The sequence below is a fragment of the Mesoplodon densirostris genome, chromosome 4 (genome assembly GCF_025265405.1).
Source record: "Mesoplodon densirostris isolate mMesDen1 chromosome 4, mMesDen1 primary haplotype, whole genome shotgun sequence".
NCBI lineage: Eukaryota > Metazoa > Chordata > Mammalia > Artiodactyla > Ziphiidae > Mesoplodon > Mesoplodon densirostris.
The window spans coordinates 38,696,083-38,723,971 of NC_082664.1; the positions used below are offsets into that span (position 1 = coordinate 38,696,083).

Below are 27,889 nucleotides of genomic sequence, written 5' to 3' on the forward strand. Positions count from 1 at the left end.
GGGGGGGTGCCTGTGCTTTTGCACACCCTGGGGAAAGTCCCCGGGTCACGCGGTTGTGTGTGGGGAGCCTGACGCTCAGGCTCGTCTCCACGCTTCCGCCTACAGAGTCGCGACTAGCAACCGTGGCAAAGCCACCCGGAGCGCGGGCCGACCCCCCGCCCGGCCACTTGAGCGGGCGGGCGGGCGCGCACATACGCACGCACGCACGCATGCACGCACACCGACCCTCTCCCCGCCCCTCTGGTGCGCCAGCTACGAGGCGCGCGATCACGTGGGCCCATCCCGGGACGGCTGGCGCGGGAAGCCGCGCGAGAGCGGGCCGCGGGGTGCGTGAGCCGGCGCCGCCGCGTGACGTACGCGGCGCGGGAGCCGCCCCTCCCGCACGGAGGAGTCAAGCGGCCGCCCGCCGCGGCGGCCTCTGGGTAAGTGATGAGGCCCGGCCCCTGTGGGCTGCCCCGGGCTCAGTCCCTCCCGTCGCGAGCCGCCTGGGGCGGTGGCCTGCAGCTGCGTCGGTCGCGGGACAGATGCAAGTAGCTGGGGAGGGGGGTGTTTTTGGTCCGTTTGAGATGTCAGTCAGGGCAGTGGAGGAAAATGGCAACCGCGAGTGAGAACTGGGCCGAGGAGGTCCAGAGCTGCCCTTCGCTGCCCGCACCAGGCGGCTGCCGGGGCCTGACGCAGGCCCGGAGAGGGCGCGGGGGCGCATTAAAGGCACGGAGTCCTTCCGGCTGCCAGTCCGGGTGAGAGTGGCGCGGGAAGCCCCGACGGGCCTGAGGCATTCCCCATGCAGCCGCACCCCCGACCCCTCTCGCCAATGGGCGGGCCTCCAGGTGTCACCTGCAGGGCGCTGCAGCCACTGTCCTCCCTTCCCCACCCCCGTTTGTGATTACCCCGTCTCTAGGGCAGGAAGTCCCCATCATCCCCATAATTAATTTTTCTTTTTTCAGATTATATTAATCTCATTCTGAGCAAAGTTAGTTTTTCTTTTTAAAGCTTGCTCCATCTATCACTGCCTTCTCTAGCACTCATTATTTGGAGAAAGCAAGCAAGCTGTTGTCAAGCTGCTCTAAGCTGTACCTGGAAATTGACAGCAGCTATCATGTTTCATAAATTAACGCCCGTTTCCCCCCAATGGCATGCATTCTCTTGAGACTAAAGTCTTTTTGGCAAAGCTGTTGATTCTCAAAGGATGTTGTGAAGTGTGTAAAGTACACTTTGTAATCACAAATTTTTTTTTTTTTTTTTTTTTTTTTTTTTTTTTTTTGTGGTACGCGGGCCTCTCACTGTTGTGGCCCCTCCCGTTGCGGAGCACAGGCTCCGGACGCGCAGGCTCAGCCGCCGTGGCTCACGGGCCCAGCCGCTCCGGGGCATGTGGGCTCCTCCCGGTCCGGGGCACGAACCCATGTCCCCTGCATCGGCAGGCGAACTCTCAACCACTGGGCCACCAGGGAAGCCCTGTAATCACAAATTTTAAAGCTGAAAGGGGCCTTATAGAAAATGCAGTTCATCCCTCTCATTTTACAGATGAGGACACTAGGCCGAAAGACGGTGTAGCTTGATCGAAGTCCCATACCTCTTCACTAACTGGACTCCAAGGCTCTAGATGCCTTGGTCGTTACGCTCCTCGCCACAGCTGGAGTGCGGTGCCAGTTTAACCCACGCACTGTAGAGACTGTCTGCCAGAGGTGATTATGTTTGACTTGATTCCAGTTATTGAGAAATCAGACTTGGCTAGTGTGATGGCTCTGGTGTCCTAAGGAATGCGGTTGACTATTTCTAGGTGGAATAAGCTGCCTATTAATGTACTTTGGGATCAAAGTTTGTCGTCCCCCCCCCAAAAATTCAGCCCTATTCTATGCAACAGTAACCAAGGTTTACAGCATTGGTTGCTTCCTTAGGTAAAGGCATCAAAGACCTCCTTAGCAGTATGCATGTGCTTTAATTAAGTGTAAATTATTAATCCATTATCAAACATCAGCTCCTTAATAGGGAACAAAACACCGATGGGATAGGAAGCAGAATAGATGAGTTCTGATGGCTGGGAGATTATCAGGAAGCAGTGGAGCATCACAGGGATGGTCAGCAAGAAAAGAGGAGGGGGCCTCACATGACTTGCTACACCTTTTTGCCCAGCCCTGTTCTGAATGTCTTGGAGGTAGTAGAGGGATTCTGCTCAGGTGTGGTCACTGTTTATTGAGTACCTGCAGTGGCTAGCTGCTTTCATAGACGAATTTTGAATACTTAGCAAAAAGGAGGTAGTATTGTCTCCATCTTACAAGTGAGGAAAGAGTCTCAGAGATTACCTGGCTTCGATGATGCAGTCATTTGCAGTAGAGTTCAAGCCTAAATCACTTTATCTCCCAAGTCCGGTCAGTGCTCTTTTGCATTAGATCTTGCTACCACTTCTAGCCAGGGAGGGGATGAGAGAATCGCCTGTGGCTGATTTATTGGCGCCTGTGGTTGCCCAGAGAGGCTGAGCAGGACTTTCAGCTGCCCTCTATGCCTTAGAAAGTGGAGCTGTGTGCTTCCACCCTATCTCCTGAGGGGAATGCGAAGGAGCCAGGCTGTCTAGCTGGGGAGGAGGGGCCCAAGTGCCTTGGCCATAAATTACCCTGGCCAGGGCTGTGCTGGGAAGTGTTGCATAATGCCCTCCTCACCACTGAACCAAAGTGATTTATTTACTATGGTCCATAGATGGTGCTTGACCATCTTGTTAAAGAAAAACTTCTCCATTTTAGTAATAACAGGGCCAGAAAAGCGTTGAGGGTTTTTTTTTCCCTTGTCTTAAAAAGCAGCACAGGTGCTCTTATCTTGATAAATTATAAAGTATTTCTGCACCACTTCCTGTGCCCCCTTTCTGCTTATTTATTCCAAATTGCATGTGAACTTCAGTCTTTTGAGAGAAGAATGTTAAGAAAAATACTGTTCCAGTTTGTAGTTACCAGCACAGGCTATGGAGTCAGACGTAGCTTTTGATCCCCACTTTATACTGTTTGCTAGTTGTGTGTCCTAAGCCTAGGTTTTTTCCTCATCTGTAAAATGGAAATAAAAATAATACATATAGTCATGGTGAGGATTAAAAGAGATAATGTGCATAGAGCATTTAGCACAAGGCCTTGCACATACTATTTATTCTGTATAATAATAGCTATTGATAGTAACTAAACAGTATTTCCTCTAGGATAGAAAAGATATTGCTACTTGAACTTGCTTAGGGAAAGTGGAGGAAGAGGAAAGAAAGTAACAAACATCAGTTTCAGGATTATTGGTTGAATTTATTAACACTTCTACTTTCCCTTTGCTAGTAGGAATTTTTTTTTCTTTCTTTCTTTTTTTAACCTTACCTGGAGAAAAAGTGTTTATAGTGTTAAGTTAGTTATTTTTGAAAATTTTCGAATTCATTTCTTCCCTGGTTACAAATCAGTCATACAACGACTTTTTGTTCCCCCTGAAAAACCCTAGGCACTTTAAGCAAAGGGTTTCATTAGCCCATGTGGATAACGTGTTTGTGGAACATTCCATGGCAAAGGAAGTAGTGGTTCACCTATATTCAGAAGTTATAATCATTCTTGTTTATACCGTATTCTAGGTGTGTACTAGCATTGTTGTTTTCCAGCTTTCTCCTGTCCTGTGAGTAGCTTATTCTTCTTTCAGAAATGCATAGTTTATTTTTTTTAGCAGACTAAGAAGAATCTTTTCCTTTCCTTTACGGGGTTCTGGTATTTTTAAAGTCCAGTAGCAATTTGCCCTCACTGGTGTTAGCATTCTTGTTTGCCTGATGTTGCAGCTTTATCAGGCATCCCACATGTTGGTTAGATGGGGGTAGAGATGTAGTAGGCTGGCTGTGACTGCCAACAGGCAGGAGGCCCCAAACTAACGTTTCCCTGTTCCGTTAAAGGTTTCTAGAGCATGACTGCTTTTCCTGTGTCATCTACCATGTCTGCTTCTTACCCTCTTCTCTTATACTCTCAGTGATTTTCATAAGCAAATGCCTAGAATTACTGCAGGTTTTACCTCACACAATAATTTTCAGATTTGGAATTTCCATGTCATTTTCAGCTATTATGAAAATAGGTGTAATGGTGTATGAGAGAGTTAAATACACCTCTTTTTCCTAAGTACTTTTTTAAAAGTTTGAAAATGTTGTGTTCTTCGTCCGCCCACAATACCCATCCTGTTAGTTTGGGAATATTTTTGTTTCTTAATCTGGCTAATATTTTAGTTTAAAGTTAAAATTAGAATTACAGTGGTTGATTTTTGTTCATTTATTTTATTTTATTTATTTTTTTTTTTGCGGTACGCGGGCCTCTCACTGCTGTGGCCTCTCCCGTTACGGAGCACAGGCTCCAGACGCGCCCGCTCAGTGGCCATGGCTCACGGGCCTAGCCGCTCCGCGGCGTGTGGGATCTTCTCGGACCGGGGCACGAACCCGCGTCCCATGTATCGGCAGGCGGACTCTCAACCTCTGCGCCACCAGGGAAGCCCCATTTTTGTTCATTTAATGTAACTGGTATAATTCCCACATTTTGAGCACTTCTTGTGAAATTGCGTCTTTTTCTCTGTAACTTTAGTTTGTGAAATAGTCTCTAGGGTTTCCTTTGTCCCTTGTTCTTTTAATGCAGTGGTTCTTCATTGGGGCATTATATTAGAATCACCTGAGGAGCTTAAAAAAGGATCTGTGCCTTACCCTCAGCAGTTCTGTTTGGGTTCATCTGGAGTAAGACTCAGGCATCAGTACAACTCTACATGGAAGGTTTTACGATGCAGTCGGCAGTTAGAGCCACTATTCTGGGGTAAAATGATTTCTGCAAACATTCTCTTGGTTATAAAACGTTACACCACCACAATCATGTGAAGGTACATTAAAAAGTTAAAATCCTTGGGCTTCCCTGGTGGCGCAGTGGTTGAGAGTCCGCCTGCCGATGCAGGGGACACGGGTTCGTGCCCCGGTCCGGGAAGATCCCACATGCCGCGGAGCGGCTAGGCCCGTGAGCCATGGCCGCTGAGCCTGCGCGTCCGGAGCCTGTGCTCCGCAACGGGAGAGGCCACAACAGTGAGAGGCCCGCGTACCGCAAAAAAACAAAACAAAACAAACAAACAAACAAAAGTTAAAATCCTTGTATAAAGTCTTATTATGTAGCACTTTGGATATTTCTGCTTTTACCTTTGTATTTATAGCCATGAGTAAGTATCTCAAAAAAGCTGTGCACATTCCTGGGCTAACTTTCCTGTCTCCATGTCTTAACAATAATTAATAATAAAGTCACAGTGGTGAGAACCACAAAGAAAATATCTAAGACTTTGTTTTCCAGAGAAACAGATGTCTTACTCCTTTTGTTTCTTCTTTTTCTTTTTTTTTTTTTGCGGTACGTGAGCCTCTCACTGTTGTGGCCTCTCCCGTTGCAGGGCACAGGCTCCGGATGCGCAGGCTCAGCGGCCATGGCTCATGGGCCCAGCCGCTCCGCGGCATGTGGGATCTTCCCAGACCGGGGCACAAACCCGCGTCCCCTGCATCGGCAGGCGGACTCTCAACCACTGCGCCACCAGGGAAGCCCCCCTGTTTCTTCTTAAAAGATTCTTATAGCCTGCAAGAATGAAAAGCTGTGTATTCTAGGACATCACTCTGGCTACCATAGATCTGAGAGTTCAGTCTAACTATTATAATAGATTTTTAAAAATAAATAAAAATCAAAGATGTTGGATATCAAGCTAACTTTGAATTCAGCTAATATAGATACTAGTATTAAGCTGTTCTAGCTTACTTAGTTTGAGCTAACCCAGAGTTATTGCAGTCTAGTAAGTAAACAAGGTTTTTGTAGTCTCTTAAATATCAGTGCCATTATTATAAATACCACTTTGATAACAGATAAAGCATTTTAAGATGTAGGACTGTTACATTTGGCTATAGTATTTGTAAATATAATGATAGGTTATTTTTTTGCAACTTCTCTTACATTTTGAATTTCCACCAAAAATTCTCACATGCGACTTCTAAGATGTTTCTGTATACATAGGAAACTTTGCTATCCCACATACTAAAGAAAATAAAATGAGTGGTCAAAAAATGATGAGCAAAGGCCATATAAAAAGCCTAGCTAATAATCTGCAAAGTAAGTTACATTAGAAAAATGTTCTGAATAACTTTGTGATGTATTGGCTCTATTAACATGAGGTAATACTAGAGAATGGACTTGAGGATATGGGGAGGGGGAAGGGTAAGCTGTGACAAAGTGAAAGAGTGGCATGGACATATATACAGTACCAAACGTAAGGTAGATAGCTAGTGGGAAGCAGCCGCATAGCACAGGGAGATCAGCTCGGTGCTTTGTGACCGCCTGGAGGGGTGGGATAGGGAGGGTGGGAGGGAGACGCAAAAGGGAGGGGATATGGGAACATATGTATATGTATAACTGATTAAATTTGTTATAAAGCAAAAAAAAAAAAAAAAAGGTAAAATCTGGTTGTGCTGCCTTAACACATGAAAGGTCTATTATGCAAACAAATTTAGATGAACTTATATATATGTGTGTGTGTGTGTGTGTGTATGACTTCTTTTTTTTTTTTTAACAGATTTGAGTTTGTTTCATGTTATAAACTTGGAACATTTATCCCCTTATTTGATTCAATATATTTGCAAAGTCTTCCATCAGTATATATGTTGAAAGTTCTAGATGGGAATTTTGAAGAAAGGGCACTGAATTTGAAGTCAGACTTGAACTGAAGTTCTACCAGCACCATTTAACAGCTAGTTGTCTGACTTTGGGTACCTTTCCTGCCTTCTCTGAGCCTGTGGTTTCTTAAGCAGAAAATGGAAGTAATACAGTACCTGCTTCACTACCTCATAGGATCAAAAAAAGATAGTGTAGGGCAGAGGTTCTCAAAGTGTGGTCCAAGGACCCCTTGAAGGTTCCTGAAACCCTTTCAGTAGGTTTACAAGTATCTCCCTTTTGCCAAGGCCAAATTCTCTTAATACATTTGAACCAAAACAACATGTGGCAACAGATTGATTGCAGAAACAGAGAAAAGAACCCAGCTGTATTTTTTAAAGCCAGGTATTAAAGATGATTGCAAACTATAAAGCAATGCCACCCTTCTCACTTAAAAAAAATTATTTTTTAGAATAAATGTGTTATTTATATTAATATGTAATGGGTTTATTGTTATTTCAAATATATTAAAATTTAAAAAAATTCTCTTAATTCTGCATATGGTAAATATTGATAAATATAATCCACATAAACAGCAGTTCTTAACCGCCCTTAATACTTTTCTTAAGAGTGTAAATGGATCTTGAGACCAAAACTTTTTAGAACTGCTGATAAAGCGTGACAGCTGAGTTCCTATCAGGACAATTCTGCAAATAAAAATTATAAACTTGGAAAAAATTTTTTAAAACGACCAGATGGTATTCGAGAGTGACAAAAAGCAAGCAGAAACTGGAATGAGGTCTATGCTTGGAAGAATGGAACAGCTGTGAATAATTTTCCATTTTTATGGCTTTTAGCCTGAGAGAAGGTCCCAGTTGGGGACATGAGGGGATGGCTAAAACTGTGATAATAACCCGTAGTCTTACTTGCTTGAAGAAAAGAGGACAGAGTTCAGAGTGACCACACAGGTAGAAAGTAAGGAGGAAAATCCTAGAAAGGTTGTTGGGGGGAGACCCCAAATCCTGTATCTAAACTCAGCTTGGATCTCTTACCAGCCCCTAAACGTATACTTGTGTTGATCAGCCTCCAAACAGCACACCTAGCACTAAAAAAAACCACCTCCTAGAGAAATGGAAATAAAAACAAAAACAGATGGGACCTAATGAAACTTAAAAGCTTTTGCACAGCAAAGGAAACCATAAACAAGACCAAAAGACAACCCTCAGAATGGGAGAAAATATTTGCAAATGAAGCAACTGACAAAGGATTAACCTCCAAAATTTACAAGCAGCTCATGCAGCTCAATAACAAAAAAACAAACAACCCAATCCAAAAATGGGCAGAAGACCTAAATAGACATTTCTCCAAAGAAGATATACAGAATGGCAACAAACACATGAAAGAATGCTCAACATCATTAATCATTAGAGAAATGCAAATCAAAACTACAATGAGATATCATCTCACACCGGGCAGAATGGCCATCATCAAAAAATCTAGAAACAATAAATGCTGGAGAGGATGTGGAGAAAAGGGAACACTCTTGCACTGCTGGTGGGAATGTAAATTGATACAGCCACTATGGAGAACAGTATGGAGGGGTTCCTTAAAAAAATAGAACTACCATATGACTCAGCAATCCCACTACTGGGCATATACTCTGAGAAAGCCATGATTCATAGAGTCATGTGCCAGAATGTTCATTGCAGCTCTATTTACAATAGCCAGGACATGGAAGCATCCTAAGTGTCCATCGACAGATGAATGGATAAAGAAGATGTGGCACATATGTACAATGGAATATTACTCAGCCATAAGAAGAAACGAAATTGAGTTATTGGTAGTGAGGTGGATGGACCTAGAGTCTGTCATACAGAGTGAAGAAAGAAAGAGAAAAACAAATACCATATGCTAACACATATATATGGAATCTAAGAAAAAGAAAAGAAAAAAAAGGTCATGAAGAACCTAGGGGTAAGACGGGAATAAAGACACAGACCTACTAGAGAATGGACTTGAGGATATGGGGAGGGGGAAGGGTAAGCTGTGACAAAGTGAGAGAGTGGTATGGACATATATACACTACCAAACGTAAAATAGATAGCTAGTGGGAAGCAGCCGCATAGCACAGGGAGATCAGCTCGGTGCTTTGTGACCACCTAGAGGGGTGGGATAGGGAGGGTGGGAGGGAGGGAGACGCAAGAGGAAAGAGAGATGGGAACATATGTATATGTATAACTGATTCACTTTGTTATAAAGCAGAAACTAACACCATTGTAAAGCAATTATACTCCAATAAAGATGTTAAAAAACAAAAATACTAAACCACAGGGAGGCAGAACTTGGAGTTTAAGTTCAGCCTAGTTAATTTGCAAAAAACAAAAACATCAGTATGCTTTAGAAGAATATTACAGTACCTAGAGTCTTTAGTAATCACAGTGTCTAAGATATTATCCACAGTGACTAGACATATGAAAAAACAGGGAACTGTCACCCTAATTAGTGGAGATTGACCCGAAGATGACCCAGAGGTTGCATTTAGCTGAGAAGATTTAAAGCAGCTACTATAACTATGCTCAAGGATGTAAAGCAAAATAAGGTTGTAATGTGTGAACAGACTGGAAATCTTAGCAGAGAAGTAGATACTAAGAAAGAATGACATGAAAATTTTAGTCCTGAAAATATATCTGAAATAAAGAATGGGTTAGATTAGGAATGACGGTGAACTTGAAGATAAGTAAATAGAAATGATCTCATCTAAAGCAGAAAGAGAAATAAATCATTGTGTGTGAAAGTTCTCTATAAACTTCAACACTATATTAGCATCAGGGATTAATAGGTTTCTTTCAAGGCCTAAACTCACCTCTTCCCTCTGCATATGGACTGACTTCATAGTTTGTAAAATCAATGCCATCTAAGAGTACATTCAAATTCTCTCTCCTTACCTCAACCATCTGCTTTCCACCATCAGAAAAAGAGATTGCTTTTTTCTGCATGGCTACCTGCTACACCTATACTTTTTAAATTAATTAATTAATTTTTGTCTGTGTTGGGTCTTTGTTCCTGCGCGTGGGCTTTCTCTAGTTGCGGCGAGTGGGGGCTCCTCTTCGTTGCAGAGCGTGGGCTTCTCATTGTGGTGGCTTCTCTTGTTGCGGAGCACGGGCTCTAGGTGTGCAGGCTTCAGTAGTTGTGGCATGCAGGCTCAGTAGTTGTGGCTTGTGGGCTCTAGAGCTCAGGCTCAGTAGTTGTGGCACACGGGCTTAGTTGCTTTGTGGCATGTGGGATCTTCCCGGACCAGAACTCAAGCCTGTATCCCCTGCATCGGCAGGCGGATTCTTAACCACTGCGCCACCAGGGAAGTTCCTACACTTACACTCTTTTTTTTTTTTTTTTTGCTGTACGCGGGCCTCTCACTGTTGTGGCCTCTCCCGTTGCGGAGCACAGGCTCCGGACGCGCAGGCTCAGCGGCCATGGCTCACGGGCCCAGCCGCTCCGCGGCATATGGGATCCTCCCAGACCGGGGCACGAACCCGTATCCCCTGCATCGGCAGGCGGACTCTCAACCACTGCGCCACCAGGGAGGCCCCACTTACACTTTTGATTGCATTCTTTCCGGCTTCTAGAGATTACACCCCTCTTCAGCCTGAAAGTCTTTGATCTGCAGTTCCCTCAATGTCCTCCTGTTCTGTCTGTACCTACCCTTTATGACCTCTGCTTTCTGACATTCCCCTGCAGTCAGATAGTTTGCTCTTGCTGCTTTCCCAGACTGTTGTCAGAGGTCACCAGAAACCTCTTGGTCAGCACACTTGGGGGTGTTTGTAATAGGCCTCATCCTGTGTTTCTCTGCAGCATTTTATACCATTGCCACCTCCTCCCACCAAGGTTCTTGCCTTTTCTTTATCTCTCTCAATGACAATATATTTTCTTATTTCTCTTCTTCTGTCTAGTTGTACTATTCTTGTCTTTCAAGGATTCATTCTTAGCTTTTTTCCCGTCTTATTTCACTCAGTAGTCCCATCTAATCCTGGTGACTTGAGCCTTGTTATTGCAGAGAATCTTCTTTCCAGTGCTGCCTGTTGTCTCCACTGGTAACTAAACATTTCTACTCAGATGTCCTAGAGTGGACACATCAAACTCACTGTGTCCAAAATGAAACTTCTCTCTTACCAAGCCAGTTTCTGTGCCTCTCCTCTGGCGTTCTGCTATGCTACCTTTGTATCAACCTAGCACATGGCAGTTACTCTGCAAATAGGACCCAAAGCAATGAATGAATTCTTCCAGTTACCCAACCTGGAATTCTGAGCCTCACTTTTGACTTGCTCTTCTCTGTGGCTGACCACATCCAGTCCTCTGCCAAGTCATGTCAGTCTCCATCTGGTATATCTTCCTGTATTCCTTTCTTCATTCCCACTGCTGTTGTTTGGATATTGCAGAAGGCTACTTTGCTGGTCTTTATTTCTCCGTGCCTTTCCCTTGCTAATCTTTTGTGTATGTTGCTACTAGAGCAGTTTTGATTCCCAGGCCTAATGATGGTGATTTTACTCATTCTATTTTTTTTTTTTTTGCGGTACGCGGGCCTTTCACTGTTGTGGCCTCTCCCGTTGCGGAGCACAGGCTCCGGACGCACAGGCTCAGCGGCCATGGCTCACGGGCCCAGCCACTCCACGGTATGTGGGATCTTCCCGGACCGGGGCACGAACCCACATCCCCTGCATTGGCAGGTGGACTCTCAACCACTGCGCCATGAGGGAAGCCCTACTCATTCTATTTTTTTCTGCCTAGAATGCTATGTTCACCTTCTGCCTGTTCATCGAAATCCAGTTCAAATGGATTATTTTTCATTGGGTTTCCTGTCATTTATCTCCCCTTCATAGTGTGTTCTCCAACTGCTGTTATTGGCCCTTACCACTTTTACTTCATGTCATAGTTACTGTGTTTTATGATTTGTCTCCCCTGTTAGCCTATAATCTTGATTGCAACATCATTGTAATTTTTTTCTGTCCCCATGCCTTGTACAAGGCATGCTTTCGAATATTTTCTCTTTGTTAAATTTCTCTTCACAAAATACTTGTTCGATAAATGAATTTAACTGTTACTCATAGAACATTAACCACCGATTTTTGTATATGTGGCTTTTTAGTGTGCTATTTTCATTTCCACATGGTTCAACAGTTCACTATACTAATGCACTATATGTATAAATATATATGTATATATGGAACTGTTGAGAACATTTATGATCTGAGGGGGGTTTTTTGGGACAGTTTGTAAGACTGGTTTAAGGCACTTCAATTTGAACCATTTTATTGAATCTAAGACATGTTTTCACATATTGAAATCTCCAATATGGAATTTTATTTTGGTTTTTTAATCTCCTTATAAATTGGTGGTATTTTAGAATCAGGAAAATGTGGTAAATACAATAAATATTGACTTTTGGTTAAATGGCCTTTTGGAACAATACCCACAACCTGGATTTTCGTTTATATTCTTAGAAAATAGACTCAGGTCTTTGTACGTTCTGTTATCTTATTTCTTATTTCATTGCTGCTTAAAAGCTTTTAAAATGAGATGGTATGGGAGAGTTTTGTTTTGTTTTGTATTTTTACTTGGGGGGAGGAGTAAGGGAAACTACTACGTTTGAATTAGTAGGATTTTTAAAAGTAATGATGCCGAAAGCTCAGTTTCTCTGTACACTGGTGCAGAATTGAATCTTGGAGACAAGAGTTTTGGGTGAAGTAGAAAAGGATAACTTTATTACTTTGCCAGGCAAAGGGGGACACAGTGGGCTCCTGCCTCTAAAAACTATGTGTCCCAACTTGGAGAGGATACTGAGAAGTTTTATAGTAATGGTTCCAAGAGAGCATGATCAGCTCATGGACATTCTTCTGATGGGTTGGTGGTGAGGTAAGTAGGAGTCAGCAACATCAACCTTCAGGTTCCAGCTGGTCTGGGGTCTGCATGCTTGTGGGCAGCATACCATCGTTAATCTTAACTTCTCCCACCTGGAGGGGGTTTCAGTATCTCCAAAACAGCTCAAAGATATTGTTGTGTGTATCCCTTGATGGGGAACCAAGACGTTGCACAAAGGCTGCACTATTGTTTCTATGACTGTTTATTTCTCTCTGGTCTAGCATCCCCTCATTTCCCGAATTAATAACTGCTTTAATCTGCCTGTTGGAATTCAGGGAAGGTCATGGAGGCTGAATGAAACCTATGTCTTGTAATCAAAGAAATGGGGGACACAGAAAGCCTTTGTGCCCAGGAGCCCCACAGGGCCCTGCTCAGTATCATAATGTATGAATGTAGAGTTGAAAGAAGCAAGTTGCAGGATTCCTAAAGTATAATATTATTTGTATAAAATTTTAAAACATGCAAAACAATACCAGACGTTCTTAAGGAATCTGAACACATTCAGTAAGAATGTGATAATGTACAGGAGAGTCATAAACACCAAAATCAAGATGGTGGTTAGCTTTGTAGGCAAGGTGGGTGGGGGGGTAGAGTGTGAGAGAGATGCCAGGGTGTCTCTACCCTGTTTATAATGTTTACTTTTTGTGCCCAGGGGTGGGTGCTTGTTACCTTGTTCTCTTTACCTACTGTCTGTCTGAAATATTTCAACATTTTCAAACAGTATAGTTCCCCCCACCCTTAACTCTCTGCTCCCTAGTTTCCCTCCCAGAAGCAAAATTGGTTTCTTTGAACCTTTCCAGACATGTGTATATAAACAAAAATATATTTATGTGTAAATTCCCCCACCTTTAAAAATAAAATAACCACTACCACTTTTACATAAATAGTAGTCTTCTCTACACAGTTTTACATTTTGCTTTTTTTACTTACTATGTCTTGGAGATTATTCCATATTAGTACATTATATATGTAGTTTTAATAAAAATAGATTTAACCGGGCTTCCCTGGTGGCGCAGTGGTTGAGAGTCCGCCTGCCAATGCAGGGGACACGGGTTCGTGCCCCGGTCTGGGAAGATCCCACATGCTGCGGAACGGCTGGGCCCATGAGCCATGGCCGCTGAGCCTGCGTGTCCGGAGCCTGTGATCTGCAGCGGGAGAGGCCACAACAGTGAGAGGCCCGCGTACCGCAAAGAAAAAAAAAAAAAAAAGATTTAACCTTTTATCAATAATAATTGCCTTTATCTTTACCAGTTATAATCTAGACTTTATCCACTAATAAGTATAAATGTTTGTTTTGCTGTGTCACATTTGCTTAAGCAGTAGGAAATCTGGGTTTCTCCCTGATTCTTTGCAGGCTTCCCAGGGTGCTTGATGTGTAGACTGTTCCCTAGGTTCCTTCAGTTGATGAGTCATGTTTTTTTGTGGGAGGTGGAGAGGGAGGACCTTGGGGCTCTCGAGTCCAGTGCCTGGGTTTGAATCCCCTGCTTTGCAACATACGAGCAGTGTGATCTTGGGTCAGTTAACTCTCTGTGCTGATTGTTTCTTCATCTGTAAGATGCATTGAGTATTTCCTTTCTCATAGAGTTGAACTGAAAATTAAATGAGTGAAAAATGCCTGACATACAGGAAACAGTATAAACTGTTGACTATTTTTATTATATTATCCACCACTCAGCATTTTGCTGCCCAAGCTCCTGCTAGTCTCCAGACAGCTAAACCCACACTCTCATCACTGACCTCCTTAAGACTTTGGTCTCTCTGGTTAGTAGGAAAACTTCATTTCTTTTTTTAGGACCTGCTTTTTTAGAGGAGGTTCTCCCAGCACCCCAGGGATGCCCTTTATACCACAGCTGCCTTCTCTCTGCACAGCTGAGGTGGAGAGGGTGGAGGAAGGAGAAGGTGGTACAGCCTCCCACCTCCCAGGGCCCTCATGAATGTTCTTGCTGCTCTGCTTACACTAGACTTCTCCGCCAGAATTCTTTTGCATGTTCTTCCTCATGCGTGATTTTTTCCCCTGAGACCAGTGGTCCCATCCTTCATTCTACTTCATCGGGAACCTCCATGCTTGTATGTGTCTGAGTCCAGTTAAGGTCGGGCTTAGGTTCTTTCCCATCGGGCTTCAGGCCCCGTGTGAATCTGGGGATGTGGCTTGACATCTATTTTAAGGGCTCCTGTGACTGATAAGTTACCCAAACATTATATGATAGTTAGGAGGCCAGTGTCCCCTGAGCATAACAGAGGATCCCTAAGGAGCAGTGACAGCTCTAGCCCAGGCTGGACACACTGTAAAGTTATTAACATTTATAGTCAACATTTGAATAGTAGTTTCCATTACAAGGTGCTTTTCACATAACTTATCTCATTTGGCCCTGAGGCAAGGATCAGTACCTCATTCCCATTTTTGCCAGTGAGGAAACTGAGGACTGGAAACGGTGGTTGCATAGATAAAAAGGGACAGATTTCCTTTCACGTCTTTGTCACCACACCAAGCCACCTTCTTACCAGATTTTAAAAAGGCCACATTTTATCATTTCAGCAGGGTTGAAATCAATTGTCATAATGGGGTATTTAATGTTAGCTAAGTTTGGTGTAAAATTAACAGTATTGAAAACTGTTGAATAGTTTCATTTAAATTTAGGTCTCCTTGTATTCTCTAGGTTTGTGTGATCTATAGCCAACCTTGTAAAAAAAGAAATCTATATTATCCTTTTTCTCAGGGCCACAATGGACACAGCTAGCCATAGCCTTGTCCTTCTGCAGCAGCTGAACATGCAGCGAGAATTTGGTTTTCTGTGTGATTGCACAGTTGCTATTGGAGATGTCTACTTCAAAGCCCACAGAGCAGTGCTTGCTGCTTTTTCTAACTATTTCAAGATGATATTTATTCACCAAACAAGGTAAGGATGTGCTTTTGTAAATCAGAAGAATTTTTGATACTGTGTTAGAGCCAAGCCTTATTATAATCTCATTTTGGGGATTCTTTGTTACGGGATCACCTTAGGAAATAATAAAAATTTATAATTTTTTTACACATCTGTCATTAAACTCTGTGTAGGGTCCATGGTAGAAGATAAGAATGAAAACAATAATGGCTAAAATCTATTGAAGGCTTATACCATAAACAAGCACTAAGCATTTATCTAATGTAAATTCTGTTATCCATACTTTGTTAGAGAAAAAGAAACTGTAACTGAGTTGTTAAGTAACTTGTCCATCTAGGATTATACAGCTAATATATTAAACTCAAGTGCAAATCAGTGCTCTTAATCACTAAGCCATTAATTTCTCTTCCATAACACTTTCATAGCAAGGTTTCAATGTCATAACTCTGCCCACTTTATATTCCGTATTACAGTTCAAATGTCGTTTGTTTCAAATATTTTTTCAAAAAAATTTTTTTTAATTTAGATTGCCCCAGCATGGGGTATTAAGGAGGGGGCTATAAAGTGGTATCCAGATTCCGAGCTCTTGGAAAAAAATAGCTTTAATACCTCCTAGGTAAAAAGTGATGCAACACTGTATGATTTTTTAAAAGACCTTACATGGTGGGACTTCTCTGGCGGTCCAGTGGTCAAGACTCTTTGCTTAAAAAAAAAAAAAAAAAAAAAAAGAGACTCTTTGCTTCCAGTACAGGGGCCGTGGGTTCAATCCCTGGTCGGAAACTAAGATCACATGCCAGGTGGTGCAGCCAAAAAAAAAAAAAAAAAAAAAAAAAGTTTATAGTCTAAGAGAGAGATAATGCATGTAAAGAAAATAATTGCAGTGTAATTGATCTCTTTGCGCCTCAGTTTCCTTCTCTGTAAAACACTAGAATAATATACCCACCCCATGGTATTGAGAAGATTAAATGGATTAATAATATTAAAATGCTTAGAACAGAGCTTTGCACTGTTAGCTGCTGCTATTAATAGTTACTGTGATGTCTATAATAGAAGTGCTGCACAAGGTAGAGCGGAGTGTCAGCAGCCTTATTTTGAGAAGGTTGGAACAGGTTTTACAGAGGCTCTGAATGTTGTAGGATCAGGAGGAGTTTTTCAGATGTTGTAGAGAAACGCAAAAAGTTACAGTTGCAGGCAAAGGGGGAAAGTGCATGAAAACATATGCAGATATGAACCAGGCTAGCACATTCAGAAAATGGAGTAGATCAGAATGATTGGAATATATGACACAAAGGGGAGAGGAGGTTAGAGTCGGGGACAGGTCATGGGTAGTCTTTTCTGCCACGCAAAAGAGTTTTCTCTCCGACTTAAGTGTCAGTGTAGAAACTAGATTAGAAACGCTACCTTCCCATAAGCCTCATCTGAGACCAATGAGTTGGTTCAGCTCTTAAAGCACCTGTTGTGTACCAGGCACCATGCTAAACTAAACGCAGGGGATACAGAGGTAGCAGGCCTATTTTGTGGTATCTCTGTTGAGCAACTAAAAATCCTCAGTTAAAAGAGCTCCGTGCTGATATCAAAAACCCCTGCCACAGACCATGGCAGTGAGGTAAGAGTCACAGGTAAGAGTGAAACCCAAGAGGGAATCCTAAAATGTCAGGACTAAAGAAATGGATTGCCGGCGTACTGACACTTGCTTTCTGATGTATTGGCACAAACTTTTGCTTCAGGGAAGGTAAGTCCATCAACTGATTCCACTGTTCCTTGTCATCCAGCATTTCCCTCAGGTTGTTTTTATCCTAATTTTGCAGGGTGTTTCCTGATTTCTTGTTACACAGTTATTTCCATCTATTTTCTGAATTCTAGATTCATATGTGAAAATTGGGCTTGAGATTAATTTAAACCTTTTCAAAGTTACACTTGTATTCATTTGCGATTTAAAGAGTAGATATATTAATACAGTTTGGAAGCCAAAATAAGGTTAGTGTGATTTAAAATTCTAAATAGTACCAATTCCAATAGACCCTTTTAAAATTTTAATTATTTTTTATTATGGTACAATATATGTAAACATAAAATTTGCCATTTTAACCATTTCTGTTTGTACAGTTCAGGGGCATTAATCACATTCACAGTGTTGTGCAACCATCACCAGTATCTATTTCTAAAACTTTTTATCACCCCAGAAAGAAACTGTAACCATTAAATAATAACTCCCCATTCTCTCCACCTGCAAGCTCCTGGTAACCTCTAATCTATTTTCTGTGTCTATGAATTTTCCTAATCTAGATGTTTCTTATAAGTGGCATCATATAAAATTTGTCCCGTTGTGTCTGACTTATTTCACTCAGCATGTTTTCAGGGTTCATCCATTTTGTAACGTATATCAGAACTTCATTCCTTTTTATGGCTGAATAACATTCCATTGTATGTATATACTGCATTTTGTTTATCCATTCATCTGCTGATGGACACTTGGGTTGTTTCTAGCTTTTGGCTAATGTGAATAATGCTGTAATGAACATTGGTCTATAGGTATCTATTTGAGTTCCCGATTTCAGTTCTTTTGGTTATATACCCAATAGACTGTTAAGTTCCTTAAGAGCAGGGTACCTATTTTATTCATCATTTTTCTACTCCCTGGCATGCAGTTTAAATGCATATCACTTAGGAGTCACTAATTAAATGTTGAACTAATCAGAATATCTGTGTTTCTTAACTTTAGGCAGTAGATTGAATACATGAAGACTTGTTGCTGCGCCATAAAACTGGTATACAATGAAAATTTAAGCTTTTGTTGCTGAGTTTCATCAAGGCAGATTGCTAAGTTAGAACTTCTTAGGAAGAAACTGCTTTAGCCTAAGACTGTGTACTGTTAACTAAAAGGCCAACCGGGTTGTTTCATTCTGTGTGGGTCTGTTTTTTTGTTTTTAACAGTGAATGCATAAAAATACAACCAACTGACATCCAACCTGACATATTCAGCTATTTGTTGCACATTATGTACACGGGGAAAGGGCCAAAACAGATTGTGGATCATAGTCGTTTGGAGGAAGGGATTCGATTTCTTCACGCCGACTACCTTTCTCACATTGCGACTGAAATGAATCAAGTGTTCTCACCAGAGACTGTGCAGTCCTCAAATTTATATGGCATTCAGATCTCAACGACCCAAAAAACAGCTGTCAAACAAGGGCTGGAGGTCAAGGAAGCTCCTTCCAATAACAATGGAAATAGAGCTGCTGTCCAGGGTGACCACCCCCAGTTGCAGCTCTCTCTTGCTATTGGGCTGGATGATGGCACTGCAGACCAGCAGAGGGCCCATCCTGCTGCCCAGGCCTTGGAGGAGCACCAGAAGCCCCCCGTGTCCATCAAGCAGGAGAGATGTGACCCCGAATCTGTGATTTCCCAGAGCCATCCCTCACCCTCTTCAGAGGTGACAGGCCCTACTTCCACTGAAAGCGGTATCAAAATACACCTATGCCATTACTGTGGGGAACGTTTTGATTCCCGTAGTAATCTAAGACAACATCTCCATACCCACGTGTCTGGATCCCTCCCATTTGGTGTCCCTGCTTCCATTCTGGAAAGTAACGACCTTGGTGAAGTGCATCCACTTAATGAAAATAGCGAGGCTCTTGAATGCCGCAGGCTTAGCTCCTTCATTGTCAAGGATAATGAGCAGCAGCCTGACCACTCACACCGGAGTACCACAGAGCCTTTGCAGATCAGTCAAGTGTCTTTGATCTCCAAAGACACTGAGCCAGTAGAATTAAACTGTAATTTTTCTTTTTCAAGGAAAAGAAAAATCAGCTGTACTATCTGTGGTCATAAATTTCTCCGAAAGAGCCAATTACTGGAGCACATGTATACACACAAAGGTAAATCTTACAGATATAACCGATGCCAAAGGTTTGGTAATACATTAGCCCAGAGATTTCAGCCATATTGTGACAGCTGGTCTGACGTCCCCTTGAAAAGTTCTCGCTTGTCGCAAGAACAGTTAGACTCATCTTGTGCCTTAGAGTCAGAACTCACACAAGAAAATGTGGATACTATCCTGGTTGAGTAGCAGTTTCTCCTTCAGGATTTTTGTATCAGTTCTGAAAAAGAAAACTCACATGCATTTTTTTTTTTTTTCTTTTTGCGGTACGCGGGCCTCTCACTGTTGTGGCCTCTCCCATTGCAGAGCACAGGCTCCGGACGCGCAGGCTCAGCGGCCACGGCTCACGGGCCTAGCTGTTCCACGGCATGTGGGAATCCTGCCAGACCGGGGCACGAACCCGTGTCCTCTGCATCGGCAGGCGCACTCTCAACCACTGCGCCACCAGGGAAGCCCTCACATGCATTTTTTAATTCATAAATTATTTTTCTCCTCAAGTTCTATTGACTTTTTCTTTACCATTTATCCATAGTTTTAAGGTTGTATGTATTAGATAGATCTTATTGTAAGATATATTGATACATAGCTACTAAAATGTAACCTTCAATTAGGGCTGTGAACTTTTCATAAATTAAATCACAATTTAGAAATCAGAAATCAATAAAGAAGTATGGAAGTTTTTCCAGGTTGTAGAATCTGTAAAATCAAATTGAATATGAAATAAGTGAAATCTTTTTTGAAGAATATTCTAGACTATCACTTTTGGTTAATGTTCCACATGAATTAAGCCCTTATGAGGATTATTTTAAAATATTTTCTGCCATATAGGGAATTAATAGTTTTTAGTGCATAACTATATGTTATAATGTATAAAACATTTGTTTTAAGGCATAGCTATACCAAATCATGAGTAGTTTTAAATTACTTTTTACTTACTAGCTCTGCAACATCTTATGTGGCTTTATTTATTTTTTTTAACACTGAGCATACCTCATTTTCAATAAAAAATATTGAAGAGAGAGAAGGGGAGAAGAGTCAGAAACACACACAAAAACTTAAAGAAACAGTAAGATACATACACATAGATAAGCATAGAAGCCCCTGGTGTTAGAGACAGAAATTCAGATAGATCTGTGTTGACTGACACCCTAGTGTTGTTATCTTAATCTAGAGTGTTTTCTTAAAGACCTTAAGGGAGTTTGAGATTTTTATGACCAGAGGTTTACATGAGCTTATGAGGTAAATGATAAAATACAAATTATCTTTCTACCCACAGTATCAGAAGATTTTCTAGGCTACCTGGGTTGACATTAATTTTCTAATAATCACCTGAAAAGGTAATTTTTCGGTGGCACAATTTTAACTTTTTTCTGGTCCATAAAACCAGTAGAGTAGATACAGTCAGTGTCCTAGAACTATGTTTAAAATGCATGACAGCCTTCCCTCTGTGAATCAACTTAACTCCCTTTTATATTGGTGAAACTTACAAAGCTAAAATTCCAGAAAAATTAAAATTGGTGGACTGAATGATAGATTCTCCTGCTCTGTGTAGCTGGGAAATAGCTGGTTAAACTTCAGCACAGAGGATAGACGTAAATTGTTTCTGAGATGTTTAAATTTAAAATACTAGATAGTCAAGGATAACAAAAGAGAAAGGCTTCAGAACAGCCTTATCTTTTTTTGTATGCTGCCCTGCTAAATTCTAAACCTCACAGGTATTTTAGTAAATTTAATAAATTTGGTTTGTGAAGATTAGAATTAAACTACATACAGAAACTGTTTGATCTCCTTCCTGACGGCTCACTTCTGCAGTTATTTCCTGACATCAGAGTTCCTCAACAGTATCCGAGTTCAGTCAGGAGGTGGCTCAAAGAGAAATCCAGCTCATTCTAAGGGCACAAAGGTTTTCTCTGGGTTATCAGTGAGTTTAGGTGAATTATGAACTGATAAGTTTTTCTTAAGGAGTGAATGAAGAAAACCAGTGGACACTGTCTAAGGTGGTTGAGTTTCTGTCCTAGACATGGATGGGAAGCCTTGTGGGGCCCGGGTTGATATGTGTTAAGAGCAAAATCTAAGTAGCTGTTGATACCGAGTCAGTTGTATTGGGAGTAGTTAAAACAAATGTATTGCTCTTTAGTGTCAGAACTGCATCTAATCTTATACGTAAACCATTTAAGTAATTATTCCAACTCATACTGTCCTCAAAGACTTCATCTCATAGGATGAACACAAATATTAACATTGATTTCATGTATCTTAGGCTATTCTAGATATATTCCCTAGCCTTTTCCAAGTAAAGTTTTATTTTTCTCATTTAGATAAAAATTTTCCTGATTTTTCTCTTCTGTTTTCTTTCCTACTTGCTCAGTCATTAGTCGTTGACACAAAAAAGTGTGTATAGCTAAAGGGTGGAAGTAAGTGTGCATATGAATTGTGGTGTAGGGCAGCAGTTCAGGGCAGAGTCTGGATGTGGCAAAAGTTTGCTTTTGGCTGACTGTCCATGATAGACAACATTAACTTAAAGCAGAGATATATCTACTTTTGTTGGTTGTTAAGAAAAGAGTGCTTAACTGTATTTTTATTCTTATTCATAAAGTTCCTTTTAATATTAGGAATTCAAAACAAATGTTCTTTCCTTCATCTTCACAGTATTCTGTCTGTATTAGGAAGTGGGAAAATGATTACTCCATGTTATAGGAAAAAATCCCAAAACCTGGGTTCCAGAGAGCCAGTGAATAGTGGTGTGGGGAATGACCCCAGTTTTATCGTTTTCATTCATTCAACAGGAATATTTTAAAAATAGCTATTTTATGACTAACACTGTGCCCTGAGTGTATTTTTTTAAGACATGATTCCTCACTAAGAAAAATCTGCTTTGTATAAAAAAAGTCCTTCCAGCAAAACCCTTTAGTTTTGACTACATCATTTGTAAAATGGAGCTATTATCTTAGCGATATAGTATCGTTTGCATGATGATTACCAAACTCTTAAAACTGGAAATGCTGTGTACACCTTAATGTATTGGGCAAGTACTAGACAGACATTTTCCCTTTGGATCAGCTTAGAATTTTCCCTTCTTTCTAGATCCCACATAAAATTGTTCTCTGGAGGAAAACAGATTGTTTCAGTATTTGTCCTTATTAGCCTATTGTCAGAACTCAGTATCTGATAAGTGCAGTCTGCCTTATAAGAAAACCAAAATTTCTTGATTTATCTCCTGAGATTATTCTCTCTTTCTCTGATTTTCTGACTTCCCATCTGTAAAGTATCTGTAAGCAATCCCTACCTCACAGGGGTGTTGTGAGGATTTGTATTAAAACTGTGTTAGGTTCTATCAGTATTATTGGTAAAAACCAACCATATAAAGAAAACTACATTCTACATGTTTTCTGCAGCTAAACCTATTAACTTTAGTATTCCAACTCATAAATTCTAGAATGTCTTAAAAGCAGTCATGTACGACTTAATACTCAATAATTAATTGGCAGAATTCTTTTTTTTTTTTACAAATACTCTAGAAATAGCAGTGTTGCTAGAATTCCTATTCTACCTACCATAGTTTAACCATCAGTATTTCTCTTCAGCCTTTAACAAGGAGGATATTAATTCTTTGGTGTTATTGGGAATGAAACCTTGCCAAGTTCAACTTTATTTAAAGTTCCCCCAAACATATTGTTTACATATAGGAAAAGGAACAAAAAAGCAATGGAGAGAATACCATTTTCATTTCTCTGATGTAGGTCATCTAAAAAGTAGATGGAGACCAGAAATGGAGCAGGGCAAATAACCGAGTAATTCATTATGTTTTGTCAAAATAGTAAGGCTTCACTTAAAACTGAAGGAAATACATATTAATCATGGAAGAAGATAGTCTGGAAAATGTATAATTCCACTGATGTTTATTTGCACAGGCAAATTCTTGATGTTGTAACTGAGATCCTTGAGAAGTATCCATTTTTTTGTAGTAATTGAGGTAAAAATAGGCCATGTGAAGAATTTTTATAATGTAATTTGTATCTTTGTATGTTTTAAACTAAATGTAGCTCTGTGGTATTTTATTACAATTAATTTTTGAATTCCTAAGAATGAAATCTGTACATTTTTATTCTTTGCTGTACTTCCGTGTTTGTATGGTTGGACTTTTTTGAAAACTGGTAAGATTATACAATCCTATGCCTGGTTGTCTTAAATATAAGGAATTACAAACTGTGATTTTTGTCTTCAAGACCTGGAAGAATCCTTTGTGCTTCAGTGTATATCTGTGCCACACTTGATTAATTAGTAGATATTGCTCCGATGCAACTGATGTTAACTGTCATCAACTCTTCTATTTTGTGCCAAATAAAGTCATTTAATCAGATTAAATAAAATATCAACTTTAAATACTTTCAAAGAAACTTGGATTTCAAAAACCTGTAGCAAAAAAAGAAGGCAGAAGGGAATTCCCTGGTGGTACAGTGGTTAGGAGTCCACACTTTCACTGCCGAAGGCCTGGGTTTGATCCCTGGTTGGGGAGTTAAGATCCCACAAGCTGCACAGCACGGCCAAAAAAAAAAAAAAAGAAAAACAAGAAAAAACTTGTACAATGAAAAAGGGCCCCTGAAGAAATCTTCAAAGTACTAGTAATAGTAACACATAATACAGGAGACTGAAATCAATAATATATTGTATGGTTAAACTCTTCCACCTAATGTATTGTGAGTTTGCTTCAGAAACATTATTTCAGAAAGTTTCGTATTCTCCATTTGGAATGAAAACTGTGAACTTCATGTATTTTATCATGACAAATTAATGTGACTTGATCCTAAACAAAACCTTCTATTAGCTCAGCTTATAGAATGTGTTCTTATTTTACAGCAGTGTCTGCCAAATGTTGTCTTCCTAGTGTTGATGTAAGTAGTCTCTGTACCAGGTAACATTTTGGATGTGTGATGCAGAAATGCATCAGTGAGTCCAATTCTTACCAACCATAATCTGTGTTAATAGAATAGTGGTGTCCTAATCAAGTGCTTTCCAACTGCCATCTCTGGAAAGAAAGGTAGTATGTAGTCATTTCCCAGAAGTTTCTTGCTTTGCCCCTTCCTTTCTTCCCTATTTTCTCTCTATCTCCTCCAGTAGCATAATCTGCAACAGTGGTTCTTAGCCAGGACATATTAGTCAGGTTCTCCAGAGAAACAGAACCACACTGCGTGTGTGTGTGTGTGTGTGTGTGTGTGTGTGTGTGAGAGAGAGAGAGAGAGAGAGAGAGAGAGAGAGAGAGAGAGAAAGATTGATTGATTGATTGATTATAAAGAATTGGCTCATGCAGATATGGAGGCCAAGTCCCAAGATCTACAGTTGGTAAGCTGGAAACCCAAGGAAGCCGATGGTGTAGTTCCAGTCCAAACTTTGCAGTTTGAGAATCACAAAGGCAGGAAAAGACCAATGTCCCAACTTAATAGGCAGAAGTTACCCTTACTCTCAGGAGGGTCAGCTTTTTCTATTCAGGCATTCAACTGGTTGGACAAGGGCCACTCACATTAGAGAGGGTAGTCGTCTTTACTCAGTCTACTGATTCAAATGTTAATCTCATCCAGAAACACAGACACATCCAGAATAATGTTTGACCAAATATCTGGGTATCCCATGGCCCAGTCAAGTTAGACACATAAATTTAACTATCACACGGGGTGGTCCCCTTGCACCATGGTGAAATTTGGCAATGTGGAGGTGTTTTGGGTTGTCACAACTGGGTGGGGGTAGGGGAAGGTTGCTGCTGGCCTCTAGTGGGTAGAGGGACCAGGGTTGCTCTAAACATCTCACAGTGTAGAGTATAGGCCCCACAACAAAGAGTTTTCCAGCCCAAAATGTCACTAGTGCCGAGATAGGCTACTCCTGGTCTAAAAGGGCGAAGTAAGTTTTGTGAGGATTGTCAAGAGCTAAAGGATACAAAACTTAAATTTAGCGATTTTTGTCCCAGTCACCTTTGAAGTTAATACAGTTCTTATGGAGTATGAGATGTGTTTGTTCAGAATTAAATTTCTATTTGTATTCACTTTTATGCCATCTTTTCAAAGGTACAAAATGTGATTATTAAAAATCATAGATGTATTAAGCAACAAGACAGTTTTAAGTCTGTTCATAGAACCTTTGAACTAAACAATTGTGTCTCTAATAAGGTCTCTCTGAAATTAAAATGTGATCAGTTTGTAATTTGTGTAAATATTTAATCTGGCCAAAAGGTGGCACCAGTGTACCTTTTAAAAGTCTATTTTACATTATGCTCAAATTTGGCATCACTGTTTGCTTAATTCATATTTATTTAATACTTAGCTATTCCTGGATCTTGCTTCACTTTATAGAGTCATGACTAATGAGAATCTTCCTTGAATCCCATAATATATTAGGTACTGAAATATATTGACATTCCTCTTTGATCAAGATGCTTCAATTTACCTGTATAGCAGCAGATAACTTTTTAAAATATCACATTTAGTGTGCTTGTTATATCAAGCATTTCTGAGGATTCTTTTAAGTCTTTAACATTAAGGCTTCTGAATTTTAGTCTCAATCACATTTGTTCTTATAATCAGACAGCAAACTCAGTTTTTAGTGTTCTGCCTGGTCAAGAGATAAATCCAGGGACATTTGAGTAAATACTCCCTAGTTTCTTACCTCTTGCTTCTTTTCTTCATAGCCACAACCTGTGAGTTTGGCCTGTATATTATTTTCTGAAATTTACTTTCTCTTTCAACTGTGATTCAACAACTGGCTTTCTAAGCTGCTGTTCTTTATCCCTTTTTTCCCTCACTTCCTTCCACCAGTTTCATTCTCCGAGATGGTTGAGACATTTTCTAATAGAGTTCTTGTACCTTCCAATACTGAGTGAATACAGGCTACCCTTTCCTCCCCATAATTTCTGCTTGCAATTTACTATTAATATTATCCTAGGACTTTGTACCTCATCACCAAATGCTTCTCTTAAATTTATTTTACAACTGATTAGCCAACTTGGGAGAATGAACCTGCTTCCTCCCAGATAAATTCTCTTCCAGTATTTATATAATGTTGAAACTTTCTTCATTGAAACAACTTGGTGATATTGTATCAAAATAATGGAAATAAAGGATCTTCCCTTAAGCTATTAGAAAACCTTGGTGTCCTTTTATGTCAGAAACCTGAAGGAATAGCAGTGCTCTGGGAGAGCTTCTCTGCACAACTGAACTGGTCCTTGCTCTCTTGGGAGCTGGGGGAGAGGCTTGTGCAGGAAGGAGGCCTGGGAAGGAGGCCTTCATCAGCTGCAGTTGTTACCCATTGTCTGATCTATGCTATTACTGAATTTCAGGAAGGTTCATGTTAGATTTTTGTGGACCAAACAGGCCTTTGAGGAATGAGATCTTGTGAATTTAGCTCTGCCACATTCTTCTGTAGTGGAAGCCATATGGTACTTAGTCCAAACCATATGTAGGAAAGTACCTAATTTTAAAAAAAAATCCTTTTTTTGGTTTCTGGCATTTGTACTAAGTGCCTTGTAGGGAGGAAAATCTAAAAAGCCTATGGTGGTTCTATAGGAAAAGGATACAACATTTGCAAAGATAAGGGAAAAGGTTTTAAAATGCAGACCAAAGATTCCAGTGGAGTGAATCTCAAAGGATTTTTTTTACTGGACCAGTTCTCATTTCCCAACATTGCCCTTCTTTCACATATGTGCATAGTCTGTTCTGTGAGCTCGGTGGTACCTGTCCTCTCTATCACAACATTTTAAAGTGTGGGAGGAGAGGCATATAAATGGAAGGCTCCTTTTTAAAATTTTAAACATTTCCTGTTTCACTGTTAACATCACCGGTTTTGCAGATCTCTCAAACTGGTGGTTATGTTCAGACCCACCACGTAGAGCCATGCAAATTATGCACAATAAACGCTAGGGGGCGCCACTCACCAAATGCGTGCTTCTGGAGTTGGGCTGTATGGTTTGAATAGCTGTGCAAGGCAGCCCCGCCTTTCCTTATCCTGGTTTAAATGTTGAGTCTAAGAAGCCCTTATTTTGAATTTCTGCAGCAAGTAACAGTTTTCACTGATGCAGCCAGGAAATTATATTAAAATACACAGGTGGTATAAAGAACAATGAAATCAAAATAAGAAAAAATGAATACTCCCTATAGGTGACACAACTGTGTGTTTGTCAAAATGTGTAGGACTGTGCACTACAAAGGGTGTATTTTACTGTATGTAAATTGTACCTTAATGAAAAAAAGGTTAAGACCACCCAGATAAATATAGAGTCTTGGAGCTTAATGAGCCATGATGATTATCATTCACTATTTCCTTCCATAGGTCAGAAAAAAAACACCAGCCAGATATTGAGTATAGAGAAGAAAACCCATGAAACTAAAAAGGTAATTCTGAAATTCACTCTGAAATAAGCCAAATTACTGATAAGGCTGTTTGTGGCACATCTGGATAAAAGATCTGAAAGGTTGACTTTTTTTCACCTGAATTGAATAGTGAGTGACCAATTATTTTGGCATTCTGTGCATGTTAGCCTTCACAGAGTACAAGAAGAGTTCCAACTAGTTATTTTGATCAGGGGG

At 40.6% G+C, this 27,889-nt stretch overlaps 1 protein-coding gene across 5 annotated transcripts; it reads left to right on the plus strand.

Moving 5' to 3' along the window:
• Positions 1-14: 14 nt before the first annotated feature.
• ZBTB25 (zinc finger and BTB domain containing 25) lies at positions 15-24,485 on the plus strand. 5 transcript variants are annotated; one of them, XM_060096031.1, is made up of 4 exons: positions 15-422; positions 1,522-1,682; positions 15,275-15,454; positions 18,374-23,671. In XM_060096031.1, exons 3-4 carry the CDS (start codon positions 15,282-15,284, stop codon positions 19,506-19,508), a joined length of 1,308 nt encoding a protein of 435 aa, XP_059952014.1. In that variant the 5' UTR covers positions 15-422; positions 1,522-1,682; positions 15,275-15,281; the 3' UTR covers positions 19,509-23,671. The 5 variants fall into 5 exon arrangements, with proteins under 5 accessions (XP_059952014.1, XP_059952016.1, XP_059952017.1 ...); XM_060096034.1 differs by lacking the exons at positions 15-422; positions 1,522-1,682 and adding exons at positions 462-737; positions 24,177-24,485 and having other exon boundaries at positions 18,374-19,317; XM_060096030.1 differs by lacking the exon at positions 15-422 and adding an exon at positions 651-737.
• Positions 24,486-27,889: the final 3,404 nt, after the last annotated feature.

Coding starts and splice junctions, on each gene's coding strand:
- ZBTB25 (XM_060096029.1), top strand. CDS start 592: ATGGCAACCGCGAGTGAGAACTGGGCCGAGGAGGTCCAGAGCTGCCCT. Junction 738..15,274: donor CCTTCCGGCTGCCAGTCCGG/GTGAGAGTGGCG, acceptor CCTTTTTCTCAG/GGCCACAATGGACACAGCTA. Junction 15,455..18,373: donor ATATTTATTCACCAAACAAG/GTAAGGATGTGC, acceptor TGTTTTTAACAG/TGAATGCATAAAAATACAAC.